The sequence below is a fragment of the Thamnophis elegans genome, chromosome 2, assembly GCF_009769535.1.
Source record: "Thamnophis elegans isolate rThaEle1 chromosome 2, rThaEle1.pri, whole genome shotgun sequence".
Taxonomy (NCBI): Eukaryota; Metazoa; Chordata; class Lepidosauria; order Squamata; family Colubridae; genus Thamnophis; species Thamnophis elegans.
The window spans coordinates 144823446-144842475 of record NC_045542.1 but is presented as its reverse complement, the minus strand read 5'-3'; the positions used below and the strand labels follow the sequence as shown (position 1 = coordinate 144842475).

At 44.6% G+C, this 19030-nt stretch overlaps 1 protein-coding gene across 3 annotated transcripts in view; it reads left to right on the top strand.

Moving 5' to 3' along the window:
- Positions 1-19030, top strand: part of MTMR14 (myotubularin related protein 14) — a 119900-nt gene that overhangs the window by 56807 nt on the left and 44063 nt on the right. For all 3 annotated transcript variants that reach the window (XM_032210239.1, XM_032210240.1, XM_032210238.1), the window contains exon 17: positions 3389-3565. In XM_032210239.1, the coding sequence (XP_032066130.1) occupies positions 3389-3565 (177 nt within the window). The remainder of the gene's footprint in view (positions 1-3388; positions 3566-19030) is intronic.

Genomic DNA, 19030 nt, shown 5'->3' with positions numbered 1-19030 from the left:
ACAAGTGTGGATTTGGTAGGGAGTCTGTGGCAGGTTCAGATGCCTTGAACGTCAAAAGCTGATGAGTACAGTTGAAAAGCCACAGTACTTCCTTGATTGCAAGTCTAGTGAAATTGTGTGTGGAATTGTGGAAGGATGTTGTGCCTCTGTGGAATGGATACAGCCCATTTCCAGGTTGGTCTAAGCCAATGGTTCTCAACCTTCCCAATGCCGCGACCCTTTAATACAGGTCCTCATGTTGTGGTAACCCCCAATCATAAAATTGGTGTCTCGGTTCCTAAGACCATTGAAAATATGTGTTTTCCGATGGTCTTGGGCGACCCCTGTGAAAGGGTTGTTTGACCCCCAAAGGGGTCCCGGCCCACAGGTTGAGAACTACTGGTCTAAGCCAAGGGGTCTCCAACCTTAGCAACTTTAAGCCTGGTGGACTTCAGCTCCCAGAATTCTGGGAGTTGAAGTCCTGCAGGCTTAAAGTTGCCAAGGTTGGAGACCCCTAGTCTAAGCCATATAAAGGCTGTTCCCACAATTTCTGACTAACAGAATAACAGTTGCAAGGGATCTTTGTAGGTCATCTAGTTCAACCCCCTGGCCAAGCAGGAGGCCCTACATCATTTCTGACACATAGCAGTCCAGTCTCTTCTTGAAAGCTTTCAGGGATGAAGCTCCCATGACTTCTGAAGGCAACTTCTCTGTTCCATGGGTTGACTGTTCTCACTGTCAGAAAAAATCTTCTTATTTCCAGGTTGAATCTCTCCTTGATCACCTTCCATCCATTATTCCTTGTCTGGCCATCGGTTGCCTTGGAAAATAGTGCTACTGTAACTTCGGGCAGTGTTCCCTTTTATCTGTCTCTCATGCTAATGAATATCTAAACAGGTGTTTCTAAAAACACATACAGGTAGTCCTTGACTTACAAGAATTCACTTAGTGACCATTCAAAGTTACAACGGCACCAAAACAAGTGACTTACGTTCATAAGCTCACACCTATGACCATTGCAGCATCCCCATGGTCTCATGTTTTACATTTGGATGCTTGACAACTTGACTCACTTTTATGACGGTTGCAGTATCCCAGGGTCATGCGATATCCTTTTACAACCTCCTGACAGGCAAAGTCAATGGGGAAACCAGATTCACTTAACAACCGTGCTACCAATTTAACAGCTGGAGTGATTCACTTAATGAATGTGGCAAGAAAAGTCGTAAAATGGAGCAAACCTCATTTAGCAAATTTCTCACTGAGCAACAAAACATTTTGGGCTCAATTGTGGTAGTAAGTGGAGGACTACCTGTGTTGATTTATCAAATTTGTTCATGTACAGCGCCGAGGAGTTTAAATCATGAAAGTGACAAATTACAGAAGAGGCCATGCAATTGACAAACTTGAACTATCTAATAAAATGAAATTCAGTGGTGAAAAGAATAAGGTTCTACATTTAGGCAAGAAAAACAAAATGCACAGATACAGAATAGGTGGTACCTTGCTCAATAGTAGTAACTGTGAAAGGGATCTTGGAGTCCCACTGGACAACCATTTAACTATGAGCCAGCAGTGTGCAGCAGCTGCCAAAAACCAACAACACAGTTCTTGGCTACACAAACAAAGGGATAGAATCAAGATCACGTGAAGTGTTAATACCACTTTATAATGCCTTAGTAAGGCTGTGGCTTACCACTTGGAATACTGCATTCAGTTTTGGTTGCCACAATGTAGAAAAGATGTGGAGACTCTAGAAAGAGTGCAGAGAAGAGCAACAAAGATGATTAGGGGACTGGAGGCTAAAACATATGAAGAACAGTTGCAGGAACTGGGTATGTCTAGTTTAATAGAAAGAAGGACTAGGGGAGACATGATAGTAGTGTTCCAATATCTCAGGGGTTGCCACAAAGACGAGGGAGTCAAGCTATTCTCCCAAGCACCTGAGGGCAGAACAAGAAGCAATGGGTGGAAACTAATCAAGAAGAGAAGCAACTTAGAACTGTCAGGAATTTCCTGACAGTTACAACAATTAATCAGTGGAGCAGCTTGCCTCCAGAAGTTGTGAATGCCCCAACACTGGAAGTCTTTAAGAAGATGTTGGATAGCCATTTGTCTGAAATAGTATAAGGTTTCCTGTCTAGACAGGAGGTTGGACTAGAAGACCTCCAAGGTCCCTTCCAACTCTGCTATTGTATTGTATTGTATGTAGAGGGTATGGAGATGTTTCTTGTGGATATTCAGGAAACTCAACTCTGTCAAGAACTGGGTTAGTGAATCAACTTGCAAAACTTGCTAGACTTCACCAAGAAGTATGAACTATGAATTCCAATAATGGAAGAAGCTAGTTATCTTGGGAGCCTATTCAGTGTGCAAGTGTTTGAAGACCTGTGCAGGTCTCTTAAAGCATTGGTGGAGCATCAAAGTAATACTGTGAATGATGAAGTCTGCTGTTGCCCCATTTGTGTGAGGTGACAGAGAAATAATTATCTGAGACTTGACTTTCCCATTTATAATATGGAGGCTGTCCCAATATGAAACCTCTGGATATTGAACAAAAGGATGGTAGGAATACATAAAGATGTCAGACATCTTTATTTTGGAGGCTATTCTGACTATGAATAGTTTTTAAATTCCTAATTGTGATTTGTACGTTAAGATCCTCCTTTGAGTTTTTCTATTGCTGGCAGACCTTAATTATGTTGGCTGCCTGTTTTTCTATGCTGCCTGTTTAAAACAGGTTAGTAACTTTAACTTCATTGCTTCTAGTCCAGTGTTTTTCAACCACTGTGCCGCGGCACACTAGTGTGCCGTGACATAGTGTAAGGTGTGCCGTGGGAAAATTACTTTATATATAGTCAATATAGGCACAGAGTTAATTTTTTTAACATTTTCTAATGGTGGTGTGCCTCGTGATTTTTTTCATGAAAAAAGTGTGCCTTTGCACAAAAAAGGTTGAAAAACACTGTTCTAGTCTATTACTAAATGTCAAGAAAAAATTCCCTTAACACAGAGTCATTTGGAAATAATTCCAAAGTCCGGAGGAATAGCAACAGCAATAACACTTAGAGTTATATACTGCTTCACGGTGCTTTTACAGCCCTCTCTAAAAGGTTTATAGAGTCAGCCAATTGCCCCCCAACATCTGGGTCCTCATTTCACCCACCTGGGAAGGATGGAAGGCTGAGTCAACCTTGAGCGTGGTGAGATTCGAACTGCCAAACTGCTGGCAGCTGGTGATCAGAAGTAGCCTGCAGTACTGCACCCTAACCACTGCACCACAACAGCTCTTACCTTTATAAGTTTATCAAATGTATAAGGCATGCCTAGGAACTCCACTGGTATAAAGGCTAAGTAAAAATTCCCCCAATGGATCAGACATCAAATAAATAATGTTATGCCTTCGCAGGAGGAAAAACTGTGCATCGTCCCCTCAGGCTGTCCTGTGGAATCGGACGCAGCAACCTGAAGACAGGCTGCCCGTCCAGGGCACGCTTGACGCAAGATCCTCCAGCTCCTCTTCTTCCAATCATTCGGAGAACTTCTCGAGACTAGGCAGCAGTCCCCTCGAAGTCCCTAAGACCAGGTGAGAGGCCGTTCGTTCCTGTCAGCTTCTTGGGAAGGGAGGGACGGGGCTCGGGCGTTGCTAGCAAGCATAGGTTTGAGCAGGGCTCCTCCTGGGAACAGAGGAAATCCCTGATCCTTATTGGGGAAACATTTTTTTTTCTGTGTTTGGAGGAAGCCTGGTCAGGCAGACGCATGCAAGCGGTTGCTGAGAATCTTCTGGAAGCGTCTCCAATAACTTCCTAGAAAAAGCAGCATGAGCTTTTTTGCCTCCTGCAGTAGAATAATATTTACAGCAGCAATTTAGTGCTTTTCAGCTACACCTGGCTTCTGCCACCTGAGAGGCTTGTTTTTGCTGCCATAAATAGGGACTTGGCTGACACAGGGAAAGTGGAGATAAGGCTCTAAATTTAATGGTTGGCATCCAGAGTCTGGAGGTTTAGAGAGTTGTCACCATATCGGAGGAACAAAGAGCCGTAATGAACTGAATTTGGGACAGCTAGAAGATTCAGCTCAGTTCTTTTCCGGTTCCGATGATTTCATGTCTGCAATTTATAGGCTTGTGTCCATGGCTTTCTGGTTGAAAAAAATATAGTCATCAAGATGAAACAACGCTGAGTTTTTTTAGGATGCAGAGTTCTATATCCAGATTTAAAGGGACATGGGGAAAATGTTTATGGGGCATTAATGTAAACACAGAAATCTTAAGGCGCTTGTAGAAAGGTAGCATGCGTATATATGAGGTCCTTCCAAGACCCCTAAGAAGAATGCACTTAGTGGATTTATGTAATTGGGAGAGGACACGAACAAGTGGAAATGAGTCAATAGAATTGCAATTTAAAGGCTGATGGGAAGGGAAAGAATGCCCCACCCATCTGGGCGGATGCAGTTCAACAGCACAAGCCTAGTTCGACTATAATACAGGTAAAATTGAAATGCAAATTTGATGAGGGTTTTGCCTTTTTGACCAGGTAAGTCTTCTGCTATAATTCTTGTTGGTCAAAGTCTTCAACCTATCAAAGATGTATTTAAGATACCAGAGCGGAGTTCAGTTTCGTCAAGGGGAAGCCAAAATTACACAGTATTTGCTGTATTTGTAATAGACCTTGACCATAGGCAAAAAATCACAGTGGGGCAAGCCAAAATGAACAGGTGCTCAGGTTGTTTTCATTGGAAAAGAAAGATTTTGGGGGAGATCCCATGCAGGATTTTCTTCTTGAAACTAGTTCTCCATCTAGGGGTCTATTGAACTACAGAAATGTGTCCCAGATTCCCCCCTCCTCCCAATTTTGGTTACGCATTTGGCTGGTTTGGATTCAAATGTTGTCTCCTGTTTCATGTGTCACAGTTTGGTATTAAGGTTTTTACTCTAGCTTGACTTGCTTATTGCCTAGAAACCTAGTGTAATATTAGGTGTAATAAGTAAACATTGAATGCTCTCAGATCCTGTATTTTAAAAAAAACCCTTTATTCTGCTGTCCAAGAAGAAAAACTAAAACCTGGGTGCTTGTATTCCACTAGTAACTGTTTAATAGGATGCGGGAGCGGCGGGGGGGGTGGGAGTCTGCTTGAGAGATAAGCATGTTTCTAAAGTATAAATCAGGGGTGTCCAAACTTGGGAACTTCCAACTCCCAGAACTCCCCAGCCAGCATGAGGAATTCTGGGAGTTGAAGTCCACAAGCCTAGTTGCCAAGGTTGGACGCCCCTGGTATAAATCAACCTTGGCCATTTGAAGATGTGTGGACTTCAACTCCCAGAATTCTGGGAGGCTGGGGAATTTTGGGAGTTGAAGACAGCTGTGGAAAAAAAAAGGGGGGGGACTGGCTGGCTTTGATCCCATCTTCCACGAGAAGAAGCCTGTTACATGGGCAGAGTGGCAGACTAGACATGGCTGTCTGTTTCTGAAGAGGCTACAGTGATGTTTAATTGAAGCCAAAGAAACATATTGGTAGTTAAGCTGGCAGGCATATGCATTCCTGCGCTCCAGTTGCCTGAAGCCATGAATGAGTGAAATTAAAAGGCATCACTCAGTACTGCCCTGTTGGGAGTTGTCTGGTTTCCTACAGTAATTGCAGCAAGACTTCTGGGTCAACTGCGGTGAAAAGAAATGCTTAAAAATAAATAAATGCAGTTAGTCCTCAACTTACCACCATAATTGAGCCTGCCAGTTACAGTTGTGTCTTGACGGTCATAAGGTGGGTCGATCATGTAACCCATCCGATTTTATGATCTTTTGGTGGCGTTTGATAAGCAAACCCATTGAAAAAATGCTGGTTTGGGGCAAATTGTCATAAAATCACAGTTATGTGGCTACAGGATGCTGCAAAGAGCCATAAATGTGGACTGGTTGCCAAGAATTTGAAATGCAATCATGTGATGCAATCGGGTTGTCATAACTTCAGAACCAGTTTATAAGTACCATTTTTGGGAGAAGGGAATGTCATAACTTCAAATGGTCATTAAGTGACCAGTCGTAAGTTGAGGATCCCCTGTAACGATTTGTCCTACCTAATCAACGTGGCCCCTAGTAGAAAAATAAAACGAGGCGTAATAGCTTATTGTATCCACAAACATACAATAAATTAATTTGTGTCTTGGTGGCATGAAGAATTTTTTAACTGTGAGGAGCTGTCCATGGTATTCCCCCCCCCCCCCTGCATTGAGATGCCCTTTGTGGATTTTTTTTTGTTTTTAAGTAAGGTTCTAAAGTGATCTTGCACCTCGTGGCCAATCTGGATGCTTTTTTTTTTATTTCGTGTGTTGTTCACAATGCTGTACAAGCTGCTTGACTCTAAAGCCAGCTTAAATTCTATACTAGTAATATTTTTCAAAGAGCAAAGATGATACTCAGGAGGGGATTTGCAATCAGCAGAATAAATAATGTTTAAGACTCACACAAGCAGGTAGCAAATTGTTCATGCTGCATCTAGAAGCGTTTTTTCAAAAAAAAAATTCACTGGAAGTTTTGTGATAATTTTGAGAATACAGGTAGTCCTTGGCTTATGACCACAAATGAGCCCAAAATTTCTATTACTAAACGAGACACTTAAATGAGTTTTGCCTTTGCTTCATTTTACAATCTTTTTTGCTGCAGTTGTTAAATGACTCACTACAGTCGTTATGTGAATAAAACAGTTGTAAAGTGAATCTTGCTTCCCCACTGACTTTGTTTGTCAAACGATCGAAAAAGATGAAGCTGCAACTGTCATAAATATGAACCAGTTGCCAAGCACTCGAATTTTGATCACGGGACTATTGGGAATGCTGCAACAGTCATAACTGTGAAAAATAGTCATAGGTCACTTTTTTCACTGCTGTTGTAACTTCAAATGGTCACTAAATGAACTGCTGTAAGTCGAGGTTTAATGGTTAAGTGGCGAAGACGCTGAGCTTGTCAGAAAGGTCGGCGGTTCGAATCCCAAGGACCGCGTAACGGAGGGAGCTCCCGTTACTTGTCCCAGCTTCTGCCAACCTAGCAGTTCAAAACCATTTAAAAATGCAAGTAGAAAAATAGAGACAACCTTTGGTGGGAAGGCAACAGTATTCCTTGCGCCTTCGGCGTTTAATCATGCCAGCCACAGGACCACGGAGATGTCTTCCGATAGTACTGGCTCTTCGGCTTTGAAACGGAGGTGAGCACCGCCCCCTAGAGTCGGGAACGACTAGCACATATGTGCAAGAGGAACCTTTATCTAAGTTGAGGATTATCTGTACTGTTGCAGAAGTTTGGAATGGACTGTTGGATGGAGTGCTGGTATCTTCTCCAGAATTTCACAGTGTTGTCTTTTATGCTTCTTATATTTGTCTGTTCTTTAAATGAATTCATTCCAATCTGAAAGAAATTGAAACTTTCGCTTGGTGAAAAAGAATTACAACTCTGTAATTTCATAAGTCACTTTTTTTTAGTGGTGTTGTAACTTCAAGCGTCACTAAATGAATTGTTGTAAGTCAAGGGCTATATGAGCTTATCTTCAGTTTTCCATTCTGGTTGCAAAATTATTTTCATCACCATTGTAACCGTGAATGGTGGCTAAGTGAGGCGGTCACTAAAAACAGACTACCTGTATACTTTCTTCTTGCCCATCTCAATCCCTGCAGCAGCTGTAATTTTTAAGCTTCTGGCCATTGATTTTTGTTCCTATGTTTACCTGCAGCTATTCTGAAGACACCCATTGTTTTTATATATCGCATTTATACCTTACTCCAGGATTTCCTTTGATTTTGTCTCTAGTTCTATGAGGGGCTGGACTGAGGGAGAGTGAATGACTTATTATGGCACCCAGTTAAGACCTGCAAATCAATGTGCATTTGAATCTGGATCTTTCTGGAGGCAACATCTTAATCGATCTACCTGTCAAGTTGGGTTCATCCGTCAGAACGTTAAAAGAGTATCTGAGAAATGCCATAACCTGGGAAAATCTATCACATCACATCACGCTAATGGCTACTACTGTAGGCGAGACCTTCTTTGTGGTTTGGGGTGCACGACTCTTGGATCTGAGCTATTGTGAGCTTACAATTATGCCCTGAGTCAGGTAATACATGCTGTAACATGTCAGCAAAGTGATTTGCTTGAACATTTCTACTGACTGCCCCAAGTGGTGTTTGATTGCAGGTTGTATTTTTAGGGTCTGTAGAAAGATCCGTCTGCCATTCAGTCACTGTTAATAGAGTAATTATTAGGTCTCTGCTGTTTCTAGTTAAATATTTGCACATAGGGAGCCCTTAGCATGTCTGTTGATTACCATATTTGCTGCTTACATCAGGCAGCTATGGACAATTATCGGTTTTAGACACTAGGCACTGATGTAGAATCTAACCATTAATAATAAAACTAAAATCCAAATTGTGACAGGCACGCAAAGCTCCCAAGACAGGCTGAATCCTGCTGCATGTATAAACTAATGGAGATGAACAAAGGTGCAGAGGAGGAGAAAAGGAAAAGCTGTTCTTCAAATATGTTCCTACAATTTATTTCAGCTTTTTTGGTTTGACAGAAAAGCTCGCAAGCACCCGTGGCACAAATGCTGAAATTCCGGTTCACTTCTCTCCACAATGTCAGAAATGTATTGTGGAGTTGCTTGTGTGGATTTGTAGGATATAAAACATTTTTCTGGAAGGCTGAGAGTCCTAGGAAATTATATTTTTGTTCCCAAAGGGCACACTTTTTTCACCACTTCCATCTTTGTGCAAAAGTTCAGTATATTTAATATGGGCCCTCAAATGAGACTGCTGGATATGTTGGCTGGCTGGCTGGGGAATTCTGGGATTTGAAGGCCATACATCTTAAAGTTGCCACGTGTGAAAAACGCTGATTTGGGCCTTTCAATTCTAATCTCCCACTGGGTACAGGAATCCTCTATCTATCTTATCTATCTATCTATCTATCTATCTATCTATCTATCTATCTATCTATCTATCTATCTATCTATCTACCTACCTACCTACCTACCTACCTACCTACCTACCTACCTACCTACCTACCTACCTAGCTAGCTAGCTAGCTAGCTAGCTAGCTAGCATATCTATCCATCCATCCATTTATGAAATTTATATTGCCACCTATTTGCACATGGTGACTCAAGGTAGCTTATAAGAATATGAAAACCTCATATAAAAATAATAAAAATAATAAAAGAAAGAATCATATAATAAATTAATAAAATAATATAAAATACCACCACCCCCACCCCAGCGACAACACATCACATGAGCCATTTAATGGGCTCCATCCCGCACTGCGTTCCCCAGGCTCAATAGCAGAAGCAGGTCTTCAGCACCTTCCAGAAGAGGGTTAGAATAGGGGCCATTCTAATCTCCGGGAAAATGATGTTCCAGAGAGAGGGAGCCACCATGGAGAAGGCCCTTCTTCTTGGTCCCACCAGGTGTATCTCCCTCCGGGATGGGACCCACAATAGCCATCTAACCTTCACTTGAACGTATTCAGGGATGAGAATTCTATCCTTTCTCTAATTAGTTCAGTTGTTGAACCACTTTTAATGTTAGGATGGCATTTCTGACATTCATTTGGAATTTGCCTTTCCTTATCTTAAATTAAATCTTTTCAACAGATCTTAAATTTTTAGCTCTTTAATCATAACCACTGGCCCTTCTTTTAAATTATATCCGTTTCTCTGAATTTTTCATAAACGGTGCTGCCTAGATTCAGTTCCTGAGATTTGAGCTAATGAATGCAAAATTAAGTATAATGATATTTTCTCGTAGATTGGAAACTGCAGTTCCATTGATATCATCTCAGGCTACCAACAAAGGAGAGTATTTGTAGCTCAGGGTTGACATGAGGGGTCCTTGGTGTTCCCTGAATTTGGTTGTTTTTATGCAGAAGTTTCATTACTCAAACTAGGTGACATCATCAGTGATAGTAAGGAGTAAAGTTTGCCCTGTAAAGGCAAGCCACTAGAATATAAATTGAGAGCAAACTCTACTCCTTACTAGCATTGATGATGTTATCTAGTTTGAGTAATGAAATGTCTGCATAAAAACAAGCAAGATCAGAGAGCACTATGAGATCCCTCATGATCTAAGGCTGCATTTAATTTTGTTTGGGGCATGTACTATATTTATGTTTGTTTGTTTGAGCCATTGGTGGCACAGTGCTTAGAATGCAGTACTGCAGGCTGCTTCTGCTGACTGCCATCTGCCTGCAGGTTGGCAATTTGATTCTTACCCGCTCAACGTTAGATCAGCCTTCCATCCTTCTGAGGTTGATAAAATGAGGACCCAGATTGTTGGGGGCAATAGGCTGACTCTGTAAATCGCTTACAGAGGGCTGTAAAGCACTGTAAAGCAGTATATAAGTCTAAGTGCTATTGCTATTTATTAGATTTCTTTGCCACCCATCTCGCCTTGAGGCGATTGTCTATATATGGTACTAATTTTATTCTGTATTTATATTTCAAAATTGGACTTCCTAAGGTGGCTGTAGTCTGCCACATTGTATCAATGTCTAGCTTTTATTTCAAGAAACTCAGTGCAACCATGATTCCTTTTTCTTATCATATTGTATCCTTACACCTGTTCAAAAAAAAAAATCATACAGTAAACAACCAAGCTCAGACAGCACCAAGAACACCTGATGGATTTTCTTCATGTGTTCAGAAGGAAAGATTTGTCTGACCACCTCCACAACTCCCATGTTCTCTGATACTTTTGGAATCTTTGGTTTTAAGATTTAATATCTGAAATGGGATATTAAATGAAAGGAACCTGCAATCACAGAACTCTCTGTCCTCTTATGATGATGATAATGTTATCCATTCATCATCAGTTGTGTTCAACCTTTGGCAATTCTATGGGCCACATCTTCTAATTTTGTACTGCTTGTGTCCTCTTAACAAACTCCCAAATTGATATCCTTTGTAACTAAAGCCTTTGCCAATAGGTCGAAAATATAGCATGCGGAAGACTCCCAGCTTCCAGAAACCCAGTATCTGGAGTTGGAAGGAGCCGATAACGAGTGATATAAAAGATTTTCCCTGGGACCTGGATTTTACTGCAAAATTTGCAAAAAAAAATCAAGCTATGGGTCCTTGGTGCTCTTCCCTCCTAGCACTGATGATATTACCTAATTGGGTAATGAAACGTCTGCAAGAAATCAACCAAGCTCAGCAGCAAAGATCCCAGAGTTCAACCCTGAGCTACATTGGCAGTTCAACGTTTCGAATCCCTAGCGCCACATAACGGAGTGAGCTCCTGTTACTTGTTCCAGCTTCTGCCAACCTAGCAGTTCATAAAAAATGCAAGTAGAAAAATGGTGGGAAGGAAACAGTGTTCCGTGCACCTTTGACGTTTAGTCATGCCGGCCACATACCACGGAGACATCTTCGGACAGCGTTGGCTCTCCATCTTTGAAACAGAGATGAGCACTGCCCCCTAGAGTCGGGAACGACTAGCACATATGTACGAGGGGAACCTTTACCTTATCTTTAAGGCAGTTTTATATCCTCACCGGCAGAGAGATTGCTTCCAAAGCGGAACCTCCTATCAGACGAAATCCTTGCCCAAGTCTTGAACTCTCCTTCCTGCGCTGCTCCAAAGTTTAGCGTCTGTTCAAGTTTCTCTCTCATTCCCTTACTAGCTAACTTAGCTTGTCTAATCTGGCAGTGGGAGGAAGGAAAACGCAGTTCTCAGAACCCCCGGTATATTTCTTCTTGGCAGAGAAAGTTGGTGCAGTGGAAAGATATGACCTAATTAAACGAAGTCCTTTCTCCAGAACTACAGCTTAAACCGGATCTGCTTGGAAACCCAAAGGATCTTAATGGTTTACCTGCTACAGAGAAGGACAGCCCTATCACCGCCTGTCTTGCCCTCATTAGCCGGTTTTCCTTTCAGAGGGGCTGGTTGACTGCTCTATAGGACGTGCAGCGTTTCTGCTCTCACTTCATTTTGAGTAAGCTTAAGGATCAGAAGAGAAGGCTGCCCTGTATGAACTGCTAGCTGGCTCAAAAGCAGAAAGCAAAGAATGAGGATACGTTTTTTTCTCAATGGAAGGAAGTAAGAAAAGTCCCTCAGGGGTTACTGTGTTGAGACCAGTGCTTACAAATTATCTTGACGGATGGGGAAGCTGTGACCCGGCCAGATTTGTGAATCATACCAAACTATTAAGGCTGCTGAATAGAAAAAGTGGTTGTGGAGAACTTTGGACAAGGACTCTTTAACCTGGGTGAAGGTGGGCCAAGTGGGGATTGTGACTTAAATTAAATACATTGAAAAGGCTAATGAATCCTTAGTGGGGGGGAGGTATTTGTTCTTCCCTAGTGTAGTAATGTCTTCACACAAATGATTTAAATGCAAATAATGTCCTTGAATAGGGCTTTTGCCGTATTTTCGGAGTATAAGATGCACCAGAGTATAAGACGCATCAAGGTTTTGAAGAGGCAAATTTTTAAAAAAGTTTTTGCATTCTGCAGACCTCGCAAAAATGCCCCCCCCAAAAGGCATGAATAGCCTTTAGGGGGCTTGCAGAGTGCTCCTGCAGGGTAGGGGCCCTCCAAAAACGAGCAAAAACTGGTCCGTTCTTCACTCATTTCTGCCCTTCCCAGCCCCCAGGAGCTCTCTGAAACCTTCTATAGGCTCTGCATGGCCATTTTAGTGAAGGGGGCGGGACTTCAGGAGGCAAAAACTGCTGTATTCAGTGTATAAGATGCACCCAGATTTTCAGCCGCTTTTTTGAGGGAAAAAGGTGTGTCTTATACGCTGAAAAATACGGTAAATTTTTTTAAAGTTATTTTGGATGAAAGGGACAGGTCCACTCTGGCTGGATATCTGGAAAAGTGTTATCTGTTTCTGAAGCCCACTAAACAAGGGCCTGTTAAATTGAGGTTCATTGTAACAATATATTGGGACATATATTTTTTTTAATTTCAGCTATATATTGATGGGGTCCAAGCTCTCTGTAAATAAACAAGAAAAATACTTGGGATTATAATTATCAATGAAAATAACATCTGGTTAAAAAAAAAAGCAAGTTCTATGCCATGAACAATTAGGTAATTAGAAAATCAAGCTGCTAAGTTTGTAATGTTGATATGCAAATCTGTAGCATGTCCATATCCGGAAACTTGTATATAGTTTTGATATTCGTGTTTGAGAAAAGGATATAATAGAGTTGAAAATGTGTAGCACATAGAACACATTTCTTTGTTTAAACATAGAACACACTGTGTTCTCATAGGGCTGGTAGGGATTTTGGAGGTCTTCTAATTCAACGCCCTGATCAAGGCAAAAGCCCTTACTATCCCAGTCAAATAGTTACGCTGTATATTCTTGAAAACCTCCAGCGATAGAGCACTCACAACTTCAGGAGCTACCTTTACCATCAAGCTATTGCATTGATTAATTGTTAGGAATGTTCTCCTTAGTTTTAAGTTGCATCTCTCTTTGATAAGCTTCCACCCATTGCTTCTTGTCCTGCCCTCTGGTGCCTTTGTGAATACGTTGATCTCCTCTGTAAGAGCCCCTCAAATAACCATATTACCCCTAATCCTTCTCTTTCATAGGCTAGACATATCCAGCTCCCTCAACTATTCATTGTAGGGTTTAGCCTCCAGATCCCTTATAATCTTTGTTGCTTCTTCTCTGCACTTTTTTAAGGGTCTCAGCTCCTTTTTTTATATCTATGTGACCAGAACTGGATGCAGTATTCTAAATGTGGCCTCACTAGTGCATTAAAAAATTGTTTTATTGTTTTTTTGTGTGATCTTGATGCTATCCCTCTTGTCAATGCAGCCTAGGATTGCATAGAAGCAGGCAACCAAAAATAATCAGAGAGTTCAAATGATTTTGTTATGAGAAATGGCTAGAATGTTTGGAATCTTTAGTTTAGAAAAAGACAAGTGATTGAGATGCATAAAAGATGCATAGTGTGAAGAAAGTGGAAAGGGAATCCCCCCCCCTTCCTTTCTCAAAACACTATGATCATAAGCGATTCAATGGTGCTGATTGGAAAAAGTGTTAGCATGGACCAAAGAAAGTACTTCTTTAAACAGGGAATAATCAATGTGGGATTCATTACTGCATAATGATGAGCTTCACTTTTAATGTTTTTTTTTTAAGAATTGGGGAGTTGGACAGGCCAGTCAGGTTCTATTTAATCTTAAGTTTTAATGTCAACCTACAGCATTATTCCTAATTTGTAGATTTGTAGATTTATTTATTTATAGGCCGCCCTTTTCCCTGAGGGGACTCAGGGCGGCTTACAATCAAAAAAGGAAGGGGGGTGTAGGACAATACCAAAAAGAAATGTGCACAAAGTAAATTAGACAGTAAAACTCAACATTCACTCAACATTCGGGAGGGGCAAAAATAAGATTATCCCCAGGCCTGACGGGCTAGCCAGTTCTTGAGGGCTGTGCGGAAGGCCTGGACGGTGGTGAGGGTACGAATCTCCACGGGGAGATTGTTCCATAGTGTCGGAGCCGCAACAGAGAAGGCTCTCCTCCGAGTAGTCGCCAGTCGGCACTGACTGGCGGATGGAATACGGAGGAGGCCAACTCTATGCGATCTGATGGGACGCAGGGAGGTGATTGGCAGAAGGCGGTCTCTCAAATAGCCAGATCCACTACCATGGAGCGCTTTATAGGTGGTGAGTAGGACCTTGAAGTGCACCCGGAGATCAACAGGTAGCCAGTGCAGCTCACGGAGGATCGGTGTTATGTGGGCGAACCGTGGTGCGCCCACGATCACTCGCGCGGCCGCATTCTGGACTAGCTGAAGTCTTCGGATGCTCTTCAAGGGCAGCCCCATGTAGAGCACATTACAGTATTCCAGCCTGGAGATCACAAGGGCTCGAGTGACTGTTGTGAGGGCCTCCCGATTCAGGTAGGGCCGCAACTGGCGCACCAGGCGAACCTGGGCAAATGCCCCCCTGGTCACAGCTGAGAGATGGTGGTCAAAAGTTAGCTGTGAATCCAGGAGGACTCCCAAGTTGCGGGCCCTTTCTGAGGGGTGTAAATTTTGTCCCCCCAGCCTGAGTGATGGTATGTTGGTCAAATTTTTGGGAGGGAAACACAACAGCCACTCGGTCTTGTCTGGGTTGAGTATCAGCTTGTTTGCTCTCATCCAGTCTTTAACGGCTTCCAGACCCCGGTTCATCACGGTGGACCGCTTCATTGAGTTGGCACGGGGCGGACAGATACAACTGTGTATCGTCCGCATATTGGTGGTATTTTATCCCGTGCCTTCGGATGATCTCGCCCAGCGGTTTCATGTAAATGTTAAATAGTAGGGGGGATAAGACCAACCCCTGCGGCACCCCATAAGTTAGGGGCCTCAGGGACGATCTCTGCCCCCCCACCAACACCGACTGCGACCTGTCCGAGAGATAGGAGGAGAACCACTGCAAGACAGTGCCGCCCACCCCTATCTCCCGCAGTCGTCGCAGAAGGATACCATGGTCGATGGTATCGAAAGCCGCTGAGAGGTCCAGGAGAACTAGGATGGAAGCATGGCCTCCATCCCTAGCTCTCCAGAGATCATCAGTCAATGCGACCAAAGCGGTTTCTGTGCTGTAACCGGGTCTGAAGCCAGACTGGAAGGGGTCAAGATAGTTAGCGTCCTCCAAGGTACGCTGAAGCTGGAGAGCCACCACCTTCTCAACAACCTTCCCTACAAAGGGGAGGTTGGAGACTGGACGATAGTTATTAAGAACAGCTGGATCCAGAGACGGCTTCTTCAGGAGGGGTCTTACCACCGCTGTCTTAAGCGCGGTGGGAAAGTACCCCTCCCGAAGAGAAGCGGTAACAACCGCCTGGATCCAGCCTCGTGTCACCTCACTGCTGTTGGCAACCAGCCAGGAGGGACACGGGTCCAGTATGCAGGTGGGGGCACTCACAGCTTGCATAGCCTTGTCCACATCCCCAGAGGCAACTTCCTGAAACTCAACCCAGAGATGGTTTGCCAAGTTTTCTCCTTGTGTCTCGGCTGGATCTACTGGGGTGGAGTCCAGGTCCGCTCGAAACCGGGCAACTTTGTCCGCCAAGAACTGGACATACTCCTCAGCCTTACCCTGTAAGGAGTCCCCCATCTCCCTCCTATTTAGGAGGGAGCGGGTTATCCTAAACAGGGCGGCTGGGCGGGACTCGGCGGACGCTACCAAGGAGGCAATGTATGTTCTTTTTGTTGTTCTTAAGGTCCGAATATACTCCTTGGTGCATGCTGTTAAAAGTGCCGGTTTCGACTCGGACCTATCGGACCTCCACGAGTGCTCTAGGCGTCTCCTCCGGCGCTTTACCTCCCGGAGCTCCTCAGTGAACCAAGGAGGCCTCCGGGGGCCGCTGACCCGGAGGGGCCGTAGCGGCGCAATCCGGTCTAGAGACTCCGAAGCTGCCGAGTGCCAGGCAGCGACGAGGGTCTCCGCCGAACTGTGGGCGAGGGTATCAGGAATAACCCCAAGCGCCGTCTGGAACCTAACAGGGTCCATCAGTCGCTTGGGGCGGAACCAGCTGGTCGGTTCCTCCTCCCTACGGTGGGGGTTTGGCCTCCGGAAGTCTAGCCTCAGTAGGTAGTGGTCTGACCACGACAGGGGTATGATCTCATTACCCCTCAGACCAAGATCGTAACTCCACTGCTCCGAGAGGAATACGAGGTCAAGCGTGTGACCCGCTGAGTGAGTTGGGCCTCGAATTACTTGAGTCAAGCCCATGGCTGTCATGGAAGCCATGAACTCCTGCGCTCCATCAGAGTGTTCACCGAGAGAAGGCAAGTTAAAGTCCCCCAGAACTATAAGTCTAGGGAACTCAACCGCTAGCTCGGCTACTGACTCGAGGAGCGAGGGGAGGGCTGCTGCAACGTAGTTGGGAGGCAGGTACGTAAGCAGCAGACCCACTTGACCCTTGAGGTCCAGCTTCACTAGCAGGGACTCACACCCGACAAGCTCCGGAGCAGGGATCCTACGAGGAACTAAAGACTCCCGGACTACAATAGCCACGCCGCCACCCCTTCCCTGGGCTCTCGGCTGGTGTAGCACCTGAAATCCGGCTGGGCACATCTCAACGAGGGGGACTCCTCCCTCAGGGCCCAGCCATGTTTCAGTAATACATGCCAGGTCTGCGCCCTCATCAGTTATCAAGTCCCGGATGAGGGGGGCCTTATGAACAACAGACCTGGCATTTAGCGACAGCAGCCTGAGACCAGGGTCCTGAGCACCCGCGCCATCTGACCTTGGAGTGGGACTCCTAGGGCCGGAAGGAGGGATCTCTATGACACAGCGAGCCCTCCTTCCCCGATGATGGCCTGCCCTAAAGTCCCCGCCATATCTGCCTCTCCCTGTCATGACCGCAATGCTCCGACCCTCACCCGTGGTTGTGGTCCCCCCAACCACCCCGATGACCCCCGCATACCCCGGCAGGTCCTCCGAATCAGTCATACCCAAACTCTCACTCAAGCAATCCTCACGAAATAATTAAAACACAAAGTTACAACAGTAATAGTAATAAAAGTGAGATCATTCATATCATCCCAAGCAGTCCCATGCACTCAACATACCATATTAAAATAAAATTTAAAAATTGCGCGGGCTCACAGACACAATGTTCAGTTTATGGTAGTCCAAAGGTGTCTTCTGCCCTCTCCTAAGGGAGGGCCTACCTTGAGGGGGGGCTCTTCTGAAAAGTTCAGTGTAGTCCAGGGGGGGGAGGGGCTGGGGGGTAAAGTGAGTTCGGGAGTCAGCTGCAATGATAAGAACCGGGGAGTTAACCATAATAGAAAGAAGTCTGGTAAGTGTGTTCATTTCAACAGCTTCTCTTGGTGTCATTTCCAGGATCAAAAGAATCCAAAGAGTCCAAAGAGGGAGGGAGGGAAGCTTATCTCCGATAGAAGGGGAGGGGGGGGACGCTCCATTCAATAATCGGGCCCGACGTTCTTAGGGCCCAGCGCGTCAAAAACAAGTCCAAGGTGGTCAATTTCATTAGCCAATAATGTTGGCGTCCATGGAGGCTGGCAGCTCGGAGAATTAAAGTTTACCGGTCCGCTGCCAGCTCCGAATCACAGGACACTCCGCACTCCCTCAACTCTGTCCCAGGGGCCAATTTCCCCCCCACCAACTCTCCCTTAGTTCTCCTTTAATCTCCGCGGTCTCCACCAGTTCCTTCTGTTCAAGCCGCGATGTTAGGCGGCGTCAGATGGCAACCACAGCCGGCAATGTCGGTGGCCAGCAACAAGCAGCGTCCCTCGGCGTCCCTGACGCTTCCCAAACTCCCCTCTCACCAGCTCTCTCGTTTAAGTCAATTCCAGTCTCCACCGTCCGCTACGCTCGTTCGTTCGAGCCGCGATGTTAGGCGGCTCAGATGGAAAGAGACGGGCGATGTCGGCAACCAGCAGCTTCGGCGGCTTCTTATTGTGTCTGCGGCCAGCAATGCCGATGTCTCTTGGCGTTTCTAAGGCTCAGCGTCTTTCCGAGCTGGCAGCTCAGGGAGACCAAATTCTCCGCTACTGCTGCCAGCCCCGGGACCGCTGGATGTTCCGGCAGACTCGCCTCGTCTTAGGTCAGGTCTAGAGTGCCAAATCCTCCTCTTTGCTGAAGTTTTGTCCATGCAAAAGCCGAGCGGCAGACCCGGCAGCCATCTTTTCTGCCTAATATGAGCTGCAGGGAAATAGGAAGCAAAAGAGATGTATGTTTCCATCTTCCACTTGGCAACACCTGGGGAAAAGGTTATCCAGAGTAAGAAAAAGGTTGTGATGGGCCTTGGCCTGATCCATTGGGCTCTACCTTATGTTCTCATTTATCTTGATGGAGAATTGAGACAGTGGCAACAGGATGGAACTCTTAAGAAAGTAGGCACATTTCTAAAAGCAAACATTGCAAAGCTGGATTTTCTTCTCTTGTTTGTGCTGTAGCTGAAAGGAGAAAAGGGATTGCTGAAATATTTGTTGGAAACAAACTGCTGAGCATGATTCTTCCACAAAATTCATGTCTTGTAATCAACTTTCTTCTTCAGAGGGTTGACAAAGGAGGATGAGCTATCTTGG